This window comes from Bos mutus, unplaced genomic scaffold (assembly GCF_027580195.1).
Source record: "Bos mutus isolate GX-2022 unplaced genomic scaffold, NWIPB_WYAK_1.1 CTG197, whole genome shotgun sequence".
Classification (NCBI taxonomy): domain Eukaryota; kingdom Metazoa; phylum Chordata; class Mammalia; order Artiodactyla; family Bovidae; genus Bos; species Bos mutus.
In genome coordinates this window covers 350,010-365,095 of record NW_027219421.1, presented here as the reverse complement: position 1 = coordinate 365,095, position 15,086 = coordinate 350,010, and the positions used below count along the sequence as shown (strand labels likewise).

The 15,086-nt window shown below is 42.0% G+C and overlaps 1 protein-coding gene across 1 annotated transcript in view; it reads right to left on the bottom strand.

Moving 5' to 3' along the window:
- The window catches only part of LOC102285781 (ATP-binding cassette sub-family C member 4), a 166,768-nt gene that overhangs the window by 91,924 nt on the left and 59,758 nt on the right, over positions 1 to 15,086 (bottom strand). Inside the window, 3 exon segments of the mRNA XM_070366732.1 lie at positions 271 to 367; positions 9,381 to 9,467; positions 9,691 to 9,785. Coding sequence (XP_070222833.1) covers positions 271 to 367; positions 9,381 to 9,467; positions 9,691 to 9,785 — 279 coding nt within the window.

The window sequence follows — 15,086 nt, the reverse complement described above, 5'->3', positions numbered from 1 at the left end:
TTAAAAAAAGTCACTAGAAGTGATAATTCAGTGATTCTTCAGTAGCACTTTAATATACTTTAGGCTTTATGTGGCTTAGAGTGACATTTCTACAGGTCTTTTTATTCATCCTCAAAGATATGAATATCACCAGTTCTCAGAAGAAGGGGATATAACTGAGGGAGAAGAGGGTGTTTATCACATATCCAAGGAGAGTGATCTGCTTGGAGGATCTGGCCTTCAATACATCTGAGTGTGAGCAAGCTCCACAGACTTCTAGAAATTACTTACATCTTTCAGTATCAGAATCTGAGTTGCATCTTCTAGGTATTGCAAGTGATGCGTCACTAGAATTGTGATCTTCTCACTCAAGAGTTGACAAATACACCTACAAATGTAAAAGGTACAGTATGAACAAAACACATTAATCGGGGTGCTCACAACTGAAAATTCGTAAATTGAAAACATGAGACAAAGACAAGACAGCCCTCAAAAATCTGTAAATACCAAATAAAACAAATTAAACACAAATATTTAAGTTGATGCAAAACTAACTTCAGTTTTTGCATTGTTGAAATTTGTCATTTGATATCAGAATACATTCTAAATAAATATAGTTATGTTAAACATCATTTTAATGCTTATTTCTCACTTTATGTTTCTTTGATAATGACTTATTACTTGCTATTTATTTTATACTTCTTTAAACTATGGAAATGATGTTAGACAAAAAGCAAATCCAAGCGAGTTTCTTATTTGAGTTCAAAATGGGTTGCAAAGCAGTGGAGACAACTCACAATATCAACAACCCATTAGACCTAGGAACTGCTAAAGAATGTACAGCACAGTAGTGGTCAAGAAGTTTTGCAAAGGAGATGAGAGCCTTGAAGTTTAGGAGCATAGAGGCTGGCCACAGAAATTGACAACCACCAACTGAGAGCAATCATCAAAGCTAACCCTCTTACAACTACACAAGAAGTTAGGGAAGAACTCAACATCAACCATACCACAGTTGTTTGGCATTTGAAGCAAACTGGGAAAGGTGAAAAAGCTCAAGAAGTAGGTACCTCATGAGCTGATCAAAAATATTGTTCTGAAGTGTCATCTTCTCTTATTCTATGCAATAGCAATGAACCATTTCTCAGTCAAACTGGGATGTGCGACAAAATGTGGATTGTATATAACTGGTGATGACCAGCTCAGTGGTTGAACTAGGAGCTCCAAAGCACTTCCCAAAGCCAAATTTGAATCAGAAAAATTGTGATCACTGTTTGGTGGTCTGCTGCCTGTCTGATATACTACAATTTTCTGAATCCCAGTGAAACCATTACATCTGAGAAATACGCTCAGTAAATCGATGAGACGCACTGAAAACAGTAATGTCTGCAGTACTGATCAACAGAAAGGGCCCAGTTCTTCTCCATGACAATGCTCAACTGCGCATCACATTACCAACACTTCAAAGTTGAACAAATTGGTCTATGAAGTTTTGCTTCATCTGCTATATGCAGATGACCCCTCACCAACTGACTACCACTTCTTCAAGCATCTTGACAACTTTTTGCAGGGAAAGTGCTTCCACAACTGGTAGGAAGCAGACAATGCATTCCAAGAGTTCATCAAATCCTAAAGCACAGATTTTTATGCTACAAGAATAAACAAACATATTTCTCATTGGCAAAAATGTGTTGAGTGTTTTGTTGTTGCTGCTGTTCAGGTGTTCAGTTGTGACTGACTCTTTGTACCCCTTTGGACTGAAGCACGCCAGGCTTCCCTGACCTTCACCATCTCCCGGAGCTTGCTCAAACGCATGTCCACTGAGTTGGTGATGCCATCTAACCATCTCGTCCTCTGTCATCCCATTTTCCTCTTCCCTTCAATCTTTCCCAGCATCAGAATCTTTTCTAATGAGTCATCTCTTCATATCAGGTTGTCAAAGAATTGGAGCATCAGTCCTTCCAATGAATATTCAGGACTGATTTCCCTTAGGATTGACTGATTTGACTCACAAGAGTCTTCTCCAACACCACAGTTCAAAAGCATCAATTCTTTGGCACTCAACTTTCTTTATGGTCTGAATTTCACATCCATACATGACTACTGGAAAAACCATAGCTTTGACGATACAAACCATTATTGGCAAAGTGATATCACTGGTTTTTAATATGCTGTCTAGGTTCATCATAGCTTTTATTCCAAGTAGAAAATGTTTTTTATTTGCATAGCTGCAGTCATCATCCACAGTGATTTTGGAGCCCAAGAAAATGAAGTCTGTAACTGTTTCCACTGTTTTGCTATCTATTTACCATGAAGTGATGGTACCAGATGTCATGATCTTAGGTTTTCGAATGTTGAGTTTTAAGCCATTTTTTTGTCTCTCCTCTTTCACCTTCATCAAGAGGCTCTTTAGTTCCTCTTCACTTTCTACCATTAGGATGATGTCATCTGTATATCTGAGGTTGTTGATATTTCTCCTGGAAATCTTGATTCTAGCTTTTGCTTCATCCAGCCTGGCATTTCACATGATGTACACTGCATATAAGTTAAATAAGCAGGATGACAATATACAGCCTTGATGTACTCTTTTCCCAATTTTGAACCTGTCCACTATTCCACGTCCTATTGTAACTGTTGCTTCCTGACCTGCATGCAGATTTCTGAGGAGGCAGATCAGGTGGTCTGGTATTTCCATCTCTTGAAGAATTTTCCACAGTTTATTGTGATCCACACTGTCAAAGGCTTTAGTGTATTCAGTGAAGCAGAAGTAGATGCTTTTCTAGAATTCTTTTGCTATTTTTGTGATCCAACAGATGTTGGCAATTTGATCTCTGTTTCCTCTGCCTTTTCTAAATCCAGCTTGAATATCTGGAAGTTCTCGGTTCACGTACTGTTGAAGTCTAGCTTGGAGAATTTTGAACATTACTTTGGTACTGTGTGAAATGAGTACAATTGTGTGATAGTTTGAACATTCCTTGGCATTGTCCTTCTTTGAGATTGGAATGAAAACTGACCTTTTCCAGTTCTGTGGCCCCTGCTAAGTTTTCCAAATTTGCTGGCATATTGAGTGCAGTCCTTTAACAGCATCATCTTTTAGGATTTGAAATAACTCAACTGTAATTCCATCACCTCCACTACCTTTGTTTTTGGTGATGCTTCCTAAGGTGCATTTGACTTCGCACTCCAGGATGTCTGGTTCTAGGTGAGTGATTACACCACTATGGCTATCTGGGTCATTAAGATCTTTTTTGCAAAGTTCTTCTGTGTATTCTTGCCACCTTTTCTTAATATATTCTGCTTCTGTTAGGTCCACACCATTTCTGTCCTTTATTGTGCCCATCTTTGCATGAAATGTTCCTTTGGTATCTCTAAGTTTCTTGAGGAGGTCTCTAGTCTTTCCCATTCTATTGTTTTCCTCTATTTCTTTGCACTGATCACTGAAGAAGGCTTTCTTATCTCTCCGTGCTATTCTTTGGAACTCTGCGTTCATATTGGTGTATCTTTCCTTTTCTCCTTTGCCTTTCACTTCACTTCTTTTATCAGCTATTTGTAAGGCTGCCTCAGACAATCATTTTGCCTTTTTGCATTTCTTTTTTTGGGGGATGGTTTTGATCACCGCCTCCTGTACAATGTTACAAGCCTTTGTCCATAGTTCTTCAGGCACTCTATCATATCTAATTCATTGAATCTATTTGCCAATTCCACTGTATAATCATAAGGAATTTGATTTAGGTCACACCTGAATGGTCTAATGGTTTTCCATACTTTCTTCAATTTAAGTCTGAATTGGGCAATAAGGAGTTCATGATCTGATCCACAGTAAGATCCCAGCCTTGTTTTTGCTGACTCTATAGAGCTTCTCCATCTTTGGCTGCAAAGATGTTGATTGTAGTGGCCCCTAATTTTGATTAACAAAGATGTGTTTGAGCTGAGTTATAATGATTTCAAGTTCATGGTCTGAAACCAAAAGTACATTTGCACCAAACTAATACAAGTCAATGATTCTCACAAGATCCTGAAATTCATTAGCGGCAAACTTGAATCTTGCTCTGCTAAAAAATTCTAAAAAGTATTCCAGTAAAATAGGCACCAATAGCTAAATTACTTTTTTCTTTAAAAAACTCAGCTTAACAATTATTTACATGTTTCATAATGGAAAACAATTAACACTGATATTCCAAATCTTGACTGAACTAAAACACTATCTTATTACTATATAGGAATTAGAGAAAGACTCATGTCATATAAAATGTGTACATTTTTCTTAGATAGTTTTCAAGGTGATTATTTATGATAGATGACATACATTAACAACAAAAAAACTGACAGGTTTTTGGTAACCTTTGCCAGAGTACATTTTCTAGAAACTTCTCAAATAGTATCAGATAAAAAAAGAAATCTAACGTTGCCTCCATCAGTCTTTGTAACATCCCAGTCCCACACAGGAAGGAAATATTTTTTTCATTAGGACTGGACACCCTCCAAACATAAAAATGAAAGAATAGAATCCAAATCACAGTGGGAATCATCCAATAGCTCAGAAGACACACCAATTCTCTATAGCCAAGACATGTGTATGAACAGGCTACCCAAGATGGCTGCTCTCTTGCTTTCTTTACATCTCCTGCTTGACCTAGTGCCTGCTTCACCTACACCTACTCACATGACTGACCTTTCTACACACTTGCCCCAGAGCCTAGCTAATGATTATTCTAGCTTTAGATCAGAACCCTCTACTATTCTTATTAAAGGGGAGGGAAGAACATGGCCCTCTGCTGGTTTCCATGGTAACAGAAGAGCCAATCTAATGTCAATTCCCCTGTAACTAGTAATCTTCCCTCCCCAACTATGTCCCCACTAGGAGCACAGACTGCTGCTATGTCCTGCCCTGCTCCCCACCGCACACAGTGGGGTGCTGGTTAGGTCCTTGCTTCAGACATGGAAGCTCACCCTAGTCATTAAACCAGTTGTGTCTGTGGTGTTGACTCCTCACTCTTTCTTCAGTCTAGCTGGGCAAGCACAGGCCTAGCAGGCCAGCAGGATACAGCCCAACAATCCCCCTCACTTTCCTCACTTTCACTTCAAAGTGAAAGTGTTAGTCACTCGGTCATGACTGACTCTCTATGACCTCATGGACTATAGCTTGCCAACTTCCTCTGTCCATGGAAGTCTCCGGGTAAGAATACTGGAGTGGGTTGCCATTTCCTACTTCAGGGGATTTAACCCAGGCCTCCCGCACTGCAGGCAAATTCTGTACCATCTAAGCCACCAGTGAAGCCCAACCTTGTTAACCCCTCAATCTGCTCCTCCATTTTAAATGCAGACCCCTAGGAACTCAGCCCCAGTCTCATCTCACAGGGTTTACAACTCCTCCAGGGAAGCGAGTAGCTAGGTCTGGGGCCCCAGTGATCATAGATGGGGTTCCACGCAGGTACTTTGGGAGCCTAAGCTCCTCACAGAGCAAATCTCAGGAACATGGACCAGAGCTCAGCCTGCTGAGTGAGTCATGTGGAGAGTCTGGAGGCAGCAGACTGTAGCTCAGTCCCTCTCGCAAGCCTGATGACGTTGCACAAGTGACTAAACCTGTTTCTTCATCTCAGAACAAGGTCAGTGACAACTCATCCACACATTCTGAGAAATCAAACCACCAATCCACTCAGTAAATGTCAGCTTCCTTCTCCACTCCTCCCTAACCACAAGCGGTCATATGCTTTGGACTCAGGAAGAAAAGTCCCAAAAGGATACTTTGGGCTTTTTTTCTTTGTATGTTTTTTTAATTGTATTTTATACTAGAGTATAGTTGATTAACAATGTGTTAGCTTCAGGTGTACAGCAAAGTGATTCAGTTATACCTACACATGTATCTATTCTTTTTCAAATACTTTCCCCATTTATGTTATTGTAGAGTATTGAGCAGTGTTCCCTGCTTTAGAGAATACAGTAGGTCCTTGTTGAATATGTATTTTAAATATAATAGTGTGTACATGTCAATCCAAAACTCACAAGAGGACATTCTGGACACTGGATCTATAATCAGAAGCAAGGGACCAGGATGTTAACACATACACCTCATTATGTCCAAAAAAATTCATTTATTTCTTTTGACATGTCTGAGTTCAATATTTGTACCTAAGACCTCTGACTGAGTAAATCTCTCTTCAGACTTAGTACTAAAGCTTTTAAAAGTGAAATTTCTTCTCCTTAATATAAAAGTACCTGCCAAAAGTCCCTTAAAGTGGATTTTAATCAAATCTAGTGGGTTGCTCTGTCCAAGGTAGTGTGTATGCTTAGTCGCTTCAGTCATGTCAGACTTTGCAACTGCATGGACTGTAGCCCACTAGACTCCTCTATCCATGAGATTCTCCAGGCAAGAATATTGGATGGATTGGCACACCTTCCTCCAGGATCTTCCCGACCCCGACCAAGGGGTAGAACCTGAGTATCCTGGCAGATTATTTAATGCTGAACACCAGGAAGCCCATGTTCAAGACAGACCAACTCAAATGTTGTAAAATGGTTTCTTCCATTTTTACATGGTAACATTCCATTGTGATTGAAGTAATACAAATCATTACAATGAAGTTATCAGTTGGTGACCTTGAATTTTTCCCAAATAATGCTTTTTTATCCAAATCTCTAGGAAAATCCTCATGATGCCAGGAGGGTAGGGGTGAGGAATCCTTGTCATAGCACTAACACCTGTCACTGAACTCATGACAAGCCATTAGGCACTTCTCCAAGGGAAATTCACCAAGTCATGATAAGGAGAGGGTAGGAAAGGGAGGTCAAGATCAGAGAGCTGGAGGCCCTGCCACATGGCAGTTGCCTTGCTCTCTTGTGTTCCGAAACAATCAATGCCACTTTGCACTTTTTTTATTGTGGTAAAATATAACATGGAGTTTACCATTTTTAGGTATATGGTTCAATGGTCTTAAGTACATCCACATGGTTGTGTAGTCGTTACCATCATCCATCTGCAGAGCTCTTTCATCACCCCAACACTAAGCACAAGCTACACACAGACTTTGGTGGAAGCCAAACCCCCACAGTGGATCTGGAATCCCAGCTCCTTGTGTCCAGAGCTCAGAGTTCCTCACACATTTCCTGTAACAACCGCTGACTCTGTTGAAGTCTCTTCACTTTGCTATTCTGGACCTGCTGTACGTCAATCATGTTGCCCCAGAATTAAACACGTTAACATAACATGTTAGCCATCAGTAAGGCAGTCATTAATACTTTAGAATTTGGTGACAGACTTTAAAGAAGTAATTAAGTTACCCTTAATTAGGTTGGGCCTGATGCACTCTGACCTTAGAAAGAGGAATCTAAGACATAAGCACAGAGACTCGAGGATACAGATGAACAGAGGAAAGACCATATGAGGACACGGCAAGGAGGATTCCATCAGGAGTCGAGGACAGAGGTCTCAGAAGAAACTGAACCTGCCCATAACACCTTAAGCCTGAGCATCCAGCCTCAAGAACTGTGAGAAAATTAATTCCTATTGTTTAAACCCTCCCACACTCCATCCATGACAGCCTGCTACAGACTAGGCATTTGTGTCCTTAATACTCATTTGCTGAAACCTAATCCCCACTGTGAAGGTCCTGGAAATAGGACAGTTGGGAGGTGACCAGGTCATGAGGGTGGAGCCTGCATGAATGGGATTAGTGTCCATATAAAAGGGACTACACAACTCCCTCACCCTTTCCCCACATGAGGACACAGGAATCGTGCCCTCACCAGACGCTGAATCTGTCAGCACCCTGAACTTGGACTTTCCCAGCCTCCAGAACGGAGATAAATAAACTGTTACTTCTAAGGCGCTTAGGGTCTGGTATCCTGTGAGAGCAGCCTGGATGAACACAATCCCAGCAAACTAACACAGGACCTGAGAGTGAGAATTTCCAAACTGCTTCTCTCTGGCAAACAACGCACCCCCTAAGGCAAGGACGTGTCTGCTGTTCTCCTCACAGCCCTGCTTCCTCCTCCCTCCACACCTGTGTTTCTACTCTTCCTTCAGCAAAAGAACTGGATACTCTTCTCAGCCTCCACACACCTGCCCAGCCTGCAGGCCCCCAGGGCACTTCCCGCCCAGCCCAGGGCACAGGAATCTTTTCAATTTCACTGAAAGCCTACACCTGCCACTTCTGCTTTCATTTAGCATTTCTTATCCTGCAGCAAAACCCTCTAAACTTTGACTCTGCTGACCTTTTCCCAGGCATCCCTCTTAACAAGCTCCACATAGAGACAGGTTACTCAGAGGCAGGAATGAGAGCTGGGCATCCTAGTCTCCCTTATTCTACATAGTGGGGGTCTTTCCTGTCTCCTGGCTGACTGCCCTTCTTGTAAACTAAGAGGTTTTGTGCAGGGCATCTGTAAAGGGCAGCAATCTCAGTATACACAGCAGGACATTGATAAGTGCAGCTGGAAGGCTTATTGGCTTTAATGAGGTGAACAACAGCAAGGGAACTAACCATGGGGGAGATGTTGAGGATGTTTTAGGAAAAAAAACAAGCTCACAAAGCTTTCAAAAAAACAAGCTCACAAAGCTTTCAAAAAAGCCAGTCTAGACTCCATAAGAGGGCTTAGTCAGTGTGTGTTAAGGACACATTTTACATAGAAAAGCATCAGAGTTGTTTTACATTAATCACTGTGTGGCCAGCCAAGAGCCACTGACAACAAGTTCTAAATTCCAGAAACAGGAATGAGAGTTAAGACTCAAGCCAGATTATAGACACCTTTTTAAATTCAAGTTGACCCCACATTGTGGATCTGAATATTAATTCTAGTAAGCATCCATGAAGCAATGTGAAATGATTGAAATAATATTCAGGTGTGGAATAAATCATCCTCAAATTCTATTAAGATTTTATTACTAGACTTAATAAAGGTTTTATTTCCAAACTGAGAATAGTAAGCATAAACCAACAAGGTCTTTCCATGGAAGCCCTATGTTAGTACCGAAAAGTTCGCTTCTAATGTGCCTTTAACAAATAATGGAGGAAAAGAACCAGCAGTCAAGTACCAGGTTACCAAGTCCTACTCTCTGATTTAAAAAGTGTACATCATCTTTCTTCTTCCTGGGGTCTGGGTCCATCCACAGTGTCTGTTATCAACTGCAGGTCACAGGGGTAAATCTCCCATATATCCCTCACTCCCTAAAGCACAGACCCACTGTCTTCCATACACTAGAAGCACCTTCTGTATGTTCCTGTCCTAACTTCATCATGATACAAGATTTCTCTATGATGGATCTTCTGTGGCAGGAAGGAAGGGGAGAAAGGAACACCAGGGCAGAGTGAGCTGAGTCTCCTGAAGCACCAAGTCTTTTCTGAGCTCTCTTCCTGATCTCTATGGGGTTCTTGGAAAGAAGAAATGACAGAAAACAGGAGCACACTCACTGTTCAAACAAGTGTCTGCTGACTTCTGCATCCACTGCACTGAGCGGATCATCCAGGAGGTAGATGTCTGCGTCCTGATACACGGCTCTAGAAAACATAGAGAGATGTCAGGAGAGGACACTTCACACTCCCTGGGTCTCATCTCTGAATCATGATGGCGTCCAACAACTCCAGGTTCATTCTAGGAGCCCAGGGAAAGGACTAAGACCCAGCTTTACACAGGCCCACATGGTGAGCGGGATCTGTGTGCTTACATTCACTAGGAACCACGGAGAAGGAGGGGCAGGATGGCAACTTAAGCCCCATTTACCTTGCAAGGTTGATCCGGGCTTTCTGCCCTCCACTCAGTGTGGTTCCTCTGTCTCCTATCTCAGTTAGATCTCTATCCTCAAAAGACTGTAAATCCTATATGGAGATAGAAAAAGGGTAAAAGTAAAAGATTTAAAATGTGTTCTACTACCGTCTTAAACTTTTAGCATTAGTTCTCCATACAAGTATTTAATCAACATACATTCATGCTCAGTTGCTAAGTCATATCTGACTCTTTTCTGCCCCATGGACTGTAACCAGTCAGGCTCCTCTGTCCATGGGATTTTCTGGGCAAGACCACTAGAGTGGGTTGCCATTTCCTTCTCCAGGAGATCTTTCCAACCCAGGGGCTGAATCCATGTCTCTTGCATCTCCAGCACTGGCAGGAGAATTCTTTATCACCGAGTCACCTGGGAAGTCACAGCAGTGGGTATATATCATAGTGACTAAACTGTAACCAAGAATATTAAACAAAACCTCTGTGTTTTATTTGTTTTCATTCTGTCATTTTTCACAGCAGCTATGCACTGGACCATTTTAACAAAGATTTATTGAGGACTTACTGTATGACAGGCATTGCTGTGGGCACAGTGAATTCAGTTTTTTTTTTTTTTTGAATTGAGTTTTGAGGAAACAAAGCGCCTAGGGTTTCTTTCCATGATGGAAGATGGATAGTATGGAAAATTAACCTGAGCACAAGTACTGAGGACAAGAAGGAAAAGGAAGCTGCTCAGGGGGATGGAGAGTGAAGGAGGGAAGAGAGTCCACACTGTGGGGGGCAGGCTCCGTTGAGAGGGTGTGAGCAGATCTGGAGGGGAGCTCAGGCAGACCTGGAGAGGCTGCTCCTCACAGAGGGAGGGGAGAGTGCAGGGGCCACAGGGCAGATGCCTAAGGTGTTCAGGACAAGCAAGGAGGCCAGGAGAGCAGGAATTGATTAAGAATGAGGTGGGTGTGAGCAGAGACAGAGCAGGAGGAGCCTGGGGTCACTTCAATAAAAGGTGGAGGTGGGTGACAGGTCTGGTCTGAAGTTTTTAAGGAGTCACACCTGTGCTTTATGGAAAACAGTCAGGGGGGATGGGTGAGGGTGGATACAAGTGAGAAGGCTACTGAAATAATCTAGGCGAGAGATGACCATGGTCAGGACCAGAGTGAGAGCAGCAGTAATGGAGAGAGGGGTCACACTCCAGACACATGTTAAAGGTGGAACTGATAAGACCTGCTGAAGGGATGGGTGTGGGTATAAGAGAAGAGGACTGTGGTGTCTGGTACATGAGGAAGGGGAAGGGCAGGTTCTCCATTTACTGAGTTGGGGAAGATGGTGGATGCAGGTTTAGGAGACTTTGCTTGTGGACAAGCTGAGATGACCTGTTGGTGATGTCATGGTGCAGCTGAACATGCAAGTGTGAACGTCTGTGCTAGAGGTACAGGTGTGAGAGCCGGTGGCCCATGGTGAAGGCACAGAACTTATTTTATCAAGAAATGAGTGTGTCTTAAACTGAACATTTTGCTGATCTCAGCCTCAGCATTCCACTTTCAGAGAAGGGATAACACCTGGCTCATGTCTTCACAGTGATACTTAAGGCAAGTGACAGAGTGACAGACAAGGTCTGCTCAAGAAAGAGAGTATAAAGAGCAGGCTGGATAGGAAAAACCAAAAGGAAAGAAACAGTGTGCTCAAGGGACACCTAGCAGATCAGCTGGACTAAGTAGACGCTTGTCTATAGAAGCAGGAAAAACTCAAATCTAAAAAGGAAATGAAGTTGTAACTTGAGGATCTGGGAAACAATCCAAAGTTACCTTTGAATATTATTTAAGGAGTAAATAGACAAGTCAGTCTATATTCCCCAGGGTACTGGGGGAAAAAAAAGAATAGATGACAAGAACATTCCCAAAATGACAAGATAAAAATCAGGCCTAAGTTATGCAGCATTATATTAGAAAACTTCAGTTCAGTTCAGTTCAGTTGCTCAGTCGTGTCCAACTCTTTGCGACCTCATGAATTGCAGCATACCAGGCCTCCCTGTCCATCACCAACTCCTGGAGTTCACCCAGACTCACGTCCATCAAGTCAGTAATGCCATCCAGCCATCTCATCCTCTGTCATCCCCTTCTCCTCCTGCCCCCAATCCCTCCCAGCATCAGAGTCTTTTCCAATGAGTCAACTCTTCACATGAGGTAGCCAAAGTACTGGAGTTTCAGCTTTAGCATCAACCTTCCAAAGATATCCCAGGTCTGATCTCTGTAATTATCACTTGGCCCATCCCAACATAGACAGAGTTTGTTAGAAGTTTATCCACTAAACCCCTCAGGCATCAACCTATGATGCACAGCAGTACCTCTCTGCAGATGAAGCCCTCACTTCTCTGCCTGTACTTTAACAAACCTGGGGAGAAAGCAAGTAGCAGACCAGTTCCTCCATGATAAACAAGTCCTTTGCTCTCCCTAAGTCTCATTTGGAAATGACCAGAGATCATTCTGTCGTTTTTGAGATTGCATCCAAGTACTGCATTTTGGACTCTTTTGTTGACCATGATGGCCACTCCATTTCTTCTGAGGGATTCCTGTCCACAGTAGTAGATATAATGGTCATCTGAGTTAAATTCACCCATTCCAGTCCATTTGAGTTCGCTGATTCCTAGAATGTCGACATTCACTCTTGCCATCTCTTGTTTGACCACTTCCAATTTGCCTTGATTCATGGACCTGACATTCCAGGATCCTATGCAATATTGCTCTTTACAGCATCAGACCTTGCTTCTATCACCAGTCACATCCACAGCTGGATATTGTTTTTGCTTTGACTCCATCCCATCATTCTTTCTGGAGTTATTTCTCCACTCATCTCCAATAGCATATTGGGCACCTACTGACCTGGGGAGTTTCTCTTTCAGTATCCTATCATTTTGCCTTTTCATACTGTTCATGGGGTTCTCAAGGCAAGAATACTGAAGTGGTTTGCCATTCCCTTCTCCAGTGGACCACATTTTGTCAGATCTCTCCACCATGATCCACCTGTCTTGGGTTGCCCCACAGGCATTGCTTAGTTTCATTGAGTTAGACAAGGCTGTGGTTCTAGTGTAATTAGATTGACTAGTTTTCAGTGAGTACAGTTTCAGTGTGTTTGCCCTCTGATGCCCTCTTGCAACACCTAATGTCTTACTTGGGTTTCTTTTACCTTGGGCGTGGGGTGTCTCTTCACAGCTGCTCCAGCAAAGTGCAGTAATCCAAGTCTATGCCCCAACCAGTAATGCTGAGGAAGCTGAAGTTGAATGGTTCTATGAAGACCTACAAGACCTTTTAGAACTAACACCCAAAAAAGATGTCCTTTTCATTATGGGGGACTGGAATGCAAAAGTAGGAAGTCAAGAAACACCTGGAGTAAAAGGCAAATTTGACTTTGGAATACGGAATGAAGCAGGGCAACGACTAATAGAGTTTTGCCAAGAGAATGCACTGTCATAGCAATCACCCTTTCCCAACAACGCAAGAGAAGACTCTACACATGGACATCACCAGATGGTCAACACTGAAATCAGATTGATTATGTTCTTTGCAGCCAAAGATGGAGAAGCTCTATACAGTCAACAAAAACAAGACCAGGAGCTGACTGTGGCTCAGATCATGAACTCCTTATTGCCAAATTCAGACTTAAATTGAAGAAAGTAGGGAAAACCACTAGACCATTCAGGTATGACCTAAATCAAATTCCTTATGATTATACAGTGGAAGTGAGAAATCAATTTAAGGGCCTAGATCTGATAGATAGAGTGCTTGATGAGGTATGCAATGAGGTTTGTGACATTGTACAGGAGACAGGGATCAAGACTATCCCCATGGAAAAGAAATGCAAAAAAGCAAAATGGCTGTCTGAGGAGGCCTTACAAATAGCTGTGAAAAGAAGAGAAGTGAAAAGCAAAGGAGAAAAGAAAAGATATAAGCATCTCAATGCAGAGTTCCAAAGAATAGCAAGAAGAGATAAGAAAGTCTTCCTGAGCAATCAATGCAAAGAAATAGAGGAAAACAACAGGATGGGAAAGACTAGAGAACTCTTCAAGAAAATTAGAGATACCAAGGGAACATTTCATGCAAGGATGGGAACAATAAAGGACAGAAATGGTATGGACTTAACAGAGCAGAAGATATTAAGAGGAGGTGGCAAGAATACACAGAAGAACTGTAAAAAAAGATCTTCACGAGCCAGATAATCATGATGGTGTGATCACTGACCTAGAGCCAGACATCCTGGAATGTGAAGTCAAGTGGGCCTTAGAAAGCATCACTACAAACAAAGCTAGTGGAGGTGATGGAATTCCAATGGAGCTATTTCAAATCCTGGAAGATGATGCTGTGAAAGTGCTTCACTCAATATGCCAGCAAGTTAGGAAAACTCAGCAGTGGCCACAGGACTGGAAAAGGTCAGTTTTCATTCCAATCCCAAAGAAAGGCAATATCAAAGAATGCTCAAACTACCGCACAATTGCACTCATCTCACATGCTAGTAAAGTAATGCTCAAAATTCTCCAAGCCAGGCTTCAGCAATACATGAACCATGAACTTCCTAATGTTCAAGCTGGTTTTAAAAAAGGCAGAGGAACCAGATCTGCTGGATCATAGAAAAAGCAAGAGAGTTCCAGAAAAACATCTATTTCTGCTTTATTGACTATGCCAAAGCCTTTGACTCTGTGGATCACAATAAACTGTGGAAAGTTTTGAAAGAGATAGGAATACCAGACCACCTTACCTGCCTCTTGAGAAATCCATATGCAGGTCAGGAAGCAACAGTTAGAACTGGACATGGAACAACAGACTGGTTTCAAATAGGAAAAGGAGTCTGTCAAGGCTGCTTATTTAACTTCTATGCAGAGTACATCATGAGAAATGCTGGACTGGAAGAAACACAAGCTGGAATCAAGATTGCCAGGAGAAATATCAATAACCTCAGATATGCAGATGACATCACCCTTATGGCAGAAAGTGAAAAGGAACTAAAAAGCCTCTTGATGAAAGTAAAAGTGGAGAGTGAAAAAGTTGGCTTAAATCTCAACATTCAGAAAACGAAGATCATGGCATCCCATGATCCCATCAGTCCCATCACTTCATGGGAAATAGATGAGGAAACAGTGGAAATGGTGTCATACTTTATTTTTCTGGGCTCCAAAATCACTGCAGATGGTGACTGCAGCCATGAAATTAAAAGACGCTTACTCCTTGGAAGGAAAATTATGACCAACCAAGATAGCATATTCAAAAGCAGAGACATTGCTTTGACAACAAAGGTCCATCTAGTCAAGGCTATGGTTTTTCCAGTGGTCATATATGGGTGTGAGAGTTGGACTGTGAAGAAGGCTGAGCACTGAAGAATTGATGCTTTTGAACTGTGGTGTTGGAGAAGACTCT